Source organism: Bison bison, unplaced genomic scaffold (genome assembly GCF_000754665.1).
Source record: "Bison bison bison isolate TAMUID 2011002044 unplaced genomic scaffold, Bison_UMD1.0 scf7180017864038, whole genome shotgun sequence".
Lineage (NCBI taxonomy): Eukaryota > Metazoa > Chordata > Mammalia > Artiodactyla > Bovidae > Bison > Bison bison.
Genome location: NW_011494610.1, coordinates 698,158 through 706,736, shown reverse-complemented (window position 1 = coordinate 706,736; position 8,579 = coordinate 698,158). Strand labels below are relative to the sequence as shown.

Genomic DNA, 8,579 nt, shown 5'->3' with positions numbered 1-8,579 from the left:
TCTCCCGGCAATCTTGATTCCAGCTTGTGCTTCTTCCAGCCCTGCGTTTCTCATGATGTACTCTGCATATAAGTTAAATAAGCAGGATGACAATATACAGCCTTGACGTACTCCTTTTCCTATTTGGAACCAGTCTGTTGTTCCATGTCCAGTTCTAACTGTTGTTTCCTGACATGCATACAGGTTTCTCAAGAGGCAGGTCAGGTGGTCTAGTATCCCCATCTCTTTCAGAATTTTCCACAGTTTATTGGAAAATGTATTTATATTATTATACATATACATGTACATGTATATGTATTTATATTATTATACACATACACGTATGTGTATATGTACATGTACATGTATGTGTATGTGTACATGTACGTGTATATGTACATGTATGTGTGTATACGTACGTGTATGTGTGTGTATATGTACGTGTATGTGTATGTGTATATGTACGTGTATGTGTATGTGTATATGTACATGTATATGTACATGTATATGTACATGTACATGTATACGTATATGTATGACTGATTCACTTTGCTGTTCAACCAGAGCCAGACTGCCCGGGCTCAAATCTCAGCTCTGCTGCTGACTCCTTTTCTGACCTTGGCACATTTTTAACCTCTCTGTGCCTAAGTTTCTTCATCTGCTGAGTGAGGCTGTACCTGGCACCTACTCAGAGTTCCAGTGAGGATTCAATGAGTTAGCATATGCCAAGAACCTGGAGAGCACGTTCTATGTGCCCAGTAAGTATTAGCTTTTATTATGATGGATCTTGCCTGATATTCCCACTGCCTTGAGTATACACTGGTATTAACCCACGCCCCTAATCCCGAAAACCTTCGTTGCAACCCGATGTGCTAATTTCTCTCCACAAAGTAGGGGGAGGTGGTCGCCAGCCCACCCCTCACTCTGGGAAGATGAGCTCGTCCTCTTGAAAACCACCTGTTCCCATTCCAGCCAAGTCCCACATTTGTACAAGTGGTTGTGTATGCACGCACACATATGCACACATACGCACACATTCATACCACACTCTCTCACTCATCAGGGAGAAAGGACTTCACAGTTTCAGTTAATTCACTGCTTCCCGGTCCCCCGCCCCAGGGAGCTGCTGGGAGCATCCGTCCTTGTCGAATTCCAAAGGTAGCTTAGCAACAGCAGCATCCGTGGAGTGAACCCCAGGCGCCCAACGGTAACCTATTTTACAGCCGCCTCCTCCATCACTCACCACCAGGCTCCTGTTGGCACCTGCAGAAGCCACTGGGCCCCGTGGTTGTCACCAGGGCCCCACACCAACAATTCCCTCTGCTGTCCTGCCCCCCCACCCACCCCAACAGCTTGGGGGCTCACCTCTTCCCTACACCTTCTTACAACTCCCACCCTCAGAGCGGCCTCCCAACATTTCCATACAATCTGGGTACTTTGACTAATCCCTTTTCCGAACTGTAATTTCCCCCGAGGCTTCTGTCAGCTGGATGTGGGTTTTGTAGGATTTTTAATTCTTTTTTTTTTTTTTTTAAAGAGAATTATGGGGTCAGCACTTATGACCAACTCCTGTGGGCGGTGAGATCTATTTTAGATATACGGCAGGATTAAAGTAGGGAGGAGAGCAGATTTAATTAAGTTGCTAATATTTAAAGAAAATTGATGAACTCCTGGTTTACGAGTAGCACAGGCATGAACAGATCCCTCATTCTGGGGGAGGCTTTTTATTTGATTTGCTTTCCGTTTAAATCCTGGGCTCGTTTTATTTGCGTAGCCGCACTGTCCGTTTAATTGTCTTTAATAAGGAAAACGTACCTCTGCTCGCATTTAATTTTGATTTAATTAGGAGGAAGTAATTAATGGCCTCGTAAATCCCATTTTTCAGCACCACCACCCCCCCCCCCCAAGGATGAGAAGCCATCACTCTGGTGTTTTTCAAGTTGTTTATGATCCAGGGCTGAGGCTTAGGGAGGGGGAATCCCCTGCGGGGCTGTCTCCAATAGCTGCAGAGAAAAGAACCCAGATGTGGAGGCAGACAGGCCTTGGGCTGCCTCTTGTTAGCTGTGTGGCTTTAGGTAGGATGTGTGCCCTCTGTGAGCCTCAGTTTGCCAATCTGTACAATGGGGAGAGGATGAACTCTGAGCCATAAGATCATTATGAAATATCAAGGAGGTAACAGTAGAGGGTCTAAAAGTGTGCCTAGTGATTGTCCTTCCTAGTCTAGCTCACAGGTACCTGGGATTGAACAGAGTGACTGGATCCTTCAGAAATCCTGGAAGACAGTTGCAAAATTCTAATGACAGTTGCAGGGCTTCCCAGGTAAGCGCTAGTGGTAAAGAACCCTCCTGCCAATGCAGGAGACATAAGAGATATGGGTTCAATTCCTGGGTTGGAGAGATCCCCTGGAGGAAGGCATGGCACCCTACTCCAGTATTCTTGCCTGGAGAATCCCATGGACAGAGGAGCCTGGTGGGCTACAGTCCATGGGATCTCAAAAAGTCAGGCACAACTAAAGCGACTAAGCACACACACACACAATGACAGTTGTATATTTCATTATTCATGTATTCAATGTTTGGTGCTGTGGCCTAACCTAGGTACAAGGGAAATGGAAATGAACAGCCATATGCTTGATCTGAGCTCATCATCTCACATACACACTTGCGCGCTCGCTCTCTCTCTCTCTCTCACACACACACACACACATACACACACACACTCACCTCTCCCACTCCCCCTGTATTTTCTCTGCATACGTTGTCAGGACACCTATTATGTGCCTGGCATGGGGAATTCAGACAAAGATGAACCAAAGTTAGTCCCTGCCCCTGAGCCCCATGAGAACTGGGGAGACGGACTGCAATCTAGAGGTGTCATAGGCGAGTGTGGAGCAGAGGGGAGGGTGCGTGGCGGAGGGCAAATGCGAGGGCTGCCTGCAGGAGGAAACGAGCTGAGCCTAAAAGGCAAGAAGAGGGACTTCCCTGGCGGTCCAGTGGTTAAGACAGCACACTTCCAATGCAGGCGATGCAGGTTCAATCCCTGGTCAGGGAACGAAGATCCCACATACCACTTGGCAGGGTCAGAAAATAAAAATAAATAAACTAAGAATAATAAAATAAAATAATACTTATAATAATATAATTAGTATAATAATAATACAATAATAAAAAACAAATACTTAAAAAATAAATAAAAGACAAGAAGATGTTGCATAATGGGCCCCCTGTCTCCAGTGGGTCAGGATTTGAGTCTATGGTTATTATGTCAGGAGCTGGGGGAATGGATGCACTCGGTGACCCTCAATCTCTCTTGAGACCAGGTGCCAGAAGAGGAAAGAAAAGGTGTCTTCAGTGAGCACTTCGTATGTGCCAGGGGCTCCCACATGTCGTCTAGTGCCTCTTTAGACTCCGAGGAAGCTCTGTCAGTCTCATTTACTGTTGACAAAACCGAGGCTTGGAGGAAGGTAGCCTCTCACTTGGGGCCAGGCAACAAGTGGGTGACAAAGCAGACGCTGGCACCTGGCTCTTCATATATCCAAAGCCCATCATCTCTTCTGATTTTGAAGTCCTTTTCCAAATGATGAGATAGAGGCTCAGATTGAAAAGGCCACCAATGACCATGGCCTGCGGGTCCAGGGTGGTACAGGCCTCTGTCGAAGCCAAACAGCCCCATGACTGCCCTCCAGCCCACCCCCTCTTCCTTTCTCCCTCTTCCTTAACCAGAAATGTTGTAAGCGGACTAAGTGAAGTGAAGTGAAAGTCGTTCAGTTGTGTCCGACTGAGAAGGTCAGTTGGGACCTGCTCAGCTTTTCCCTTCTCCAGGGGAATCTTTCCAACCCAGGTATCGAATCCAGGTCTCCTGCATTGCAGGCGATTCTTTACCAGCTGAGCCACCAGGAAAGCCCAAGAATACTGGAGTGGGTAGCCTATCCCTTCTCCAGTGGATCCTCGTGACACAGGAATTGAACCAGGGTCTCCTGCATTGCAGTCAGATTCTTTACCAACTGAGCTACAGGGAAGCCCTGTAAGTGGACGAGATTCCAAGGGCTGCAGAGGGACCAACCTGTGCTTTGGAGTCAGACAGACCTGGGACCATCTCAGCCTGTTCTGGAAAATGGAGAGACATTTACATAGGCCACAATGTTTTCTTTTATGTTTATTTATCTTTGGCTGCGCTTGGTCGTCCTTGCTATGCACCAGGCTCTCTCTAGTTGTAGCAAGTGGCAGCTGCTCTCTAGACGCGGTGCGTGGGCTTCTCCTTGGCTTCTTTTGTTGTAGTGCACGGGCTCCAGGGTACGTGGGCTCAGTAGTTTCAACCCACTGGCTGTAGAGTGTGGGCTCAGTAGTTGTGGCACATGGGCCATGGCAGTTGCCCCATGGCATGTGGGACCTTCCTGGGCCAGGGAACAAACCCATGTCCCCTGCATTGGCAGGTGGATTCTTAACCACTTAGACTACCAGGGAAGTCCTGCCACAATGTTAAATTAGACTTCTGCAGAGGCTTGCAATCTGGCATGTAGTAAGCGCTCAGTAAATAAAAGTCCCATCCTCCAGCCTCATAGCTGAGGTTCTTGAGAAATATCATCCTGGGATAGAATGATCCGCACGTGTGCGCGTGCTAAGTCACTTCAGTTATGTCTGACTCTGTGACCCTGTGGACTCTAACCTGCCAAGATTTTCTGTCCACTCCCTCTCCATTCCAGAACCAGGACCCGGGCGGGGGGTGGGGGGTGGGAAGCAGCCCCAACCCAGCCCAAATCTGCAGCTCTGAGCTCTTAGCTCCTCCACAGGCTGACCAGTTCTGTCCGACTCTGCTGTCCCCAGAGAGCAGCCCCTGGGCCCCAGCATGAGCTCTGTGTCACACTTCATGGAAGAATATCAATGACGTCATCACTGGGTTTCACTCCCTCCTTTCTATTCCTTACTGGTAGGCGATCCCTGGCCAGAGGCTGAGATAAAATGTTAAAGGCTTCAGGGATGTGATGGAGACCTAGGAGACAGAAAGGGAAGGCGACAATCACTTACAGAGTGTGTTGTTGTTTAGTTGCTGAGTTGTGTCCAACTTTTTTGCCACCCCATGGACTGTAGCCCACTAGGCTCCTCCTAGTCCATGGGTATTTCCCAGGCAAGGATACTGGAGTGGGTTGCCATTTCCTTCCCCAGGGGATCTTCCCGACCCAGGGGTTGAACCTGTTTTGTCTTCACCGCATCTGTGCCAGGTAGGACTTGATCCGATTTCTCAGGTGGAAAAACGGACCCAGAGGGATAAAAATAACAGATGGTGTGATCACAAGATTCATGAGTGATGGGTTCAGGAGATTGGCTTCCTGCACTTAGCTGGGTGACCAAACAAATGACCTCCCCTCTGTGTTCCTCAGTTTCCTCATCTGATAAATGGAACTAAGAATGACATTTCATTCTTATTAGGGTGGTGATGAAGACTAATAAGATTACCGCTGTTATGCATTCCCCCAAATGGCATCTATTCCACCAGACTTCTGGGGAGGAGTGTGTGCTGATTAAATAAACCCGCAACGGATCTGACTAGGAAGTGGGTGAAGTCATCCAAAAAGGGAACCCATTCACCCTCTCTGGTCCCCACCTCCTCCGGGCAGAGGTGGAGGAACAGCGTAAACAGCAAACAGGAGAGACAGGTCTCCTCATCTCCAGCACTGCCGATGATTCAGGGCCGATGTCTTGAGATAATTTTATTGGGGGTATTAAACTGAGTTATGAGGTTTTTACAATCCAGCCACTTATGAGAAATCTATTAACAGTAACTGGACAGGAAGAAGGCTTCTCAGTGGAGCCCAGGACGGGCATTAATTGGGGCAATCTATAACAGGACGGGGACCCGGAAAGGTTCCACCCGACACCTCCATTTACTCCCCGCAATTTCTGCTGAGAATCAGCAGACTCGCCAAAAAGAGAGAGATGCCCATTAATCGGCTAATGAAATATGAAAATGTTTATGGGCCATTCAATCTTCCAAATGGCACTTCTATAATCCACCTTTCAGACACAAAGTTCCACCAGCAGAATTTATACCCAGGCTCCTCCTGCATGGCAGGGGGTGGGCTTTTATCCCTCTTTGTGATGACTTCATTGGCACCTGTTATCCTGCTGAGTGGGCTGGGGTACATGGCCTCCTGGCCTGAAAGGGGCCTTTAGGGCTTCTCTTGTTCATGCCCCATCTTGACGGAAGCTTAGAGAGCAGCAGAGAGCCACCCAAGGTCACTGGCTTCCTTGGATGCGTTTTCTTCTGCTCAGAGCTGCCTGAGAGATTTGGACGTTGTAGGATAAGGACTTGGGTGTTTCTATGTGGGAGAACAGTCTTTCTGCTGGTTCCTTGCCCAGGAGATCTCGGTGCAGTGAAAACAGCCTGGGTTCTGGAGCTTAGCATGCCTGGATTAAATCTCAGTTATATATAGCTAACATTTAACAATAATATAATAATAATGATAGCTACCATTTATGGGACACTTACTATGTCTCGGGCAGGACTGATTTTCAGCTAGTACCTACCAGTATAGTTGTACCAGTTGCTAAAATAGTGAAAAGTCTCCCTACCTGCGGTTAATAGTCTGTTTCCTCTCCCTCCCCTCGCTCCCTCCGCTCCTCGGACCTCTCTGTGATCCAGCATCCAAAGTGTTCCCACCTGGACCAGCAGGGGCTCTGCTGTGGTACCACTCCATAGGCAGTGCCACTGCCAGGCTGGCTGTTACATATTGTTAACATCATCTGGTGCCAGGCAAGTGCTAAGGGCCTTATGTGGACTTCAGACTCAATTAGCCCTCCATTTGGGCTCCCCAGGTGGTGCTAGTTGTAAAGAACCCCTCTGCCGATGCAGGAGATGTAAGAGACACATGTTTGATCCCTGGGTTGGGAAGATCCCCTGGAGGAGGAAATGGCAACCCACTCCGTATTCTTGCCTGGGATAATCCCATGGTCAGAGGAGCCTGGCGGGCTACAGTCCATGGGGTCACAAAGAGTTGGACACGAATGAAGTCACTTAGCATGCAGGCGTGCCACCCTCCAGCACCTCTAGGAGGAGGTGCTATTATGCTCCGCATGTTATAGAGGAGGGACCTGAGGCCCAGAGAGGTAGTGACTTGTGCGAGAATTCACAGGGAGGTGATGCTGGCACTGAGGCTTGACCAAGCTGTACTGCTTCTTCCCTCCACCGTGGGCTTCTCCCAGGAGGCGTGAGGATGGAGTGAGAAAGCCCAGACTGTGGACCAGGCCAGTTCCTCCAGCAGTCTGACCTTGAGCAATTCATCCCATCTCTCTAGTCCTCAGAAGGAAAATGGAAAAAAAAAAAAAATCTGCCAAGTAAAGATAGCAAAACCTACTCTAATAGCAGTTTTCTTTTTAAAGCCCTCTGCACCAAATAAGTATGTAAATTGCTCAGCTCACTGCCGGGCACATGGTGGGTGCTCCTCCCGTTTGCACCCCACTTTCCCCTCTGTCCTTCCAGTCCCTGTCTCCAGCATATGCCAAGCCCTGAGGCTGCTCTCCAGAGAAGTAGAAAGATACTTCTGCAGGCTCTGAGCCTAGGGACCCTATCCCTGTTACTCCAGCAAGGGTCATGGACAGCAGCTTGGAAATCTGCTAAAAATGCAAATTCTGAGGCCCCACTCCAAACTCCCTGGGTCAGAATCTGCTTTTTACCAAGATCTTGGGTGATTTGCATGCATAGTAAGATTTGAGAAGCATGGCTACAGCAAACGTGATAACGATGGCTTGACGTCTTGCAAAGATCTTGGAGCGGAATGGCAGAGCTGGAGGTGGAGTGGAGGTGGGGGTGGGGGTGGGTCCCCAAAAAAAGCTTTTGAGAAGAGGTGGCATTTAAACTTGCAAGATGTGGCAAGCCTTGCAGGATGAGGAGACTTTCAGTAGATAGAGAAATAAGGCAGGACACGCAAAGAAGAAGCAGAGAGGTGTGGAGGTGGCTATGACTTCTTTGTAAGGGTGATAGGGAGCCATAGAAGATTGCATGCAGGGGAGGACCTGTTCAGATCTGCCTCTGAGGCTGATATCTCTGGCCACAGAGGGAAGGTCGATTACAGGGGCAGGGCTAGAGCAGGAAGAGCCATGGAGGGCTAGTGAAACATGCCAGACCAGACAGTGAGGCCTGGGACTGGGATGACATTTGGTTTCCCCAGCCTCAGTGTCTTCACTGAAGAATGGGCAAGAAGAGATGTGCTTAGGAACAGGCTCCCAGTGGGACTTGCTGGGGGAGTGGGGCACCAAAAGGGGCTCCCACCCTGGCCTCCATCCTGCCTTCCTCCCTGCCTCCCCAGATCCACTCGGACTCAGACGAGGGTGACGGGGCCATCAAGTACACCATCTCGGGTGAGGGCGCTGGGACCATCTTCCTGATTGATGAGCTGACAGGTGACATCCACGCCATGGAGCGCCTGGACCGGGAACAGAAGACCTTCTACACCCTGCGGGCTCAAGCTCGGGACCGTGCCACCAACCGCCTGCTGGAGCCTGAGTCAGAGTTCATCATCAAGGTGCAGGACATCAACGACAGCGAGCCCCGCTTCCTGCATGGCCCCTACATTGGCAGCGTGGCCGAGCTCTCACCCACAGGTG

General features: G+C 49.3%; 1 protein-coding gene across 1 annotated transcript in view; it reads left to right on the top strand.

Moving 5' to 3' along the window:
- The window catches only part of CDH22 (cadherin 22, type 2), a 104,673-nt gene that overhangs the window by 24,199 nt on the left and 71,895 nt on the right, over positions 1-8,579 (top strand). The window contains 1 exon segment of the mRNA XM_010835113.1: positions 8,282-8,576. Coding sequence (XP_010833415.1) covers positions 8,282-8,576 — 295 coding nt within the window.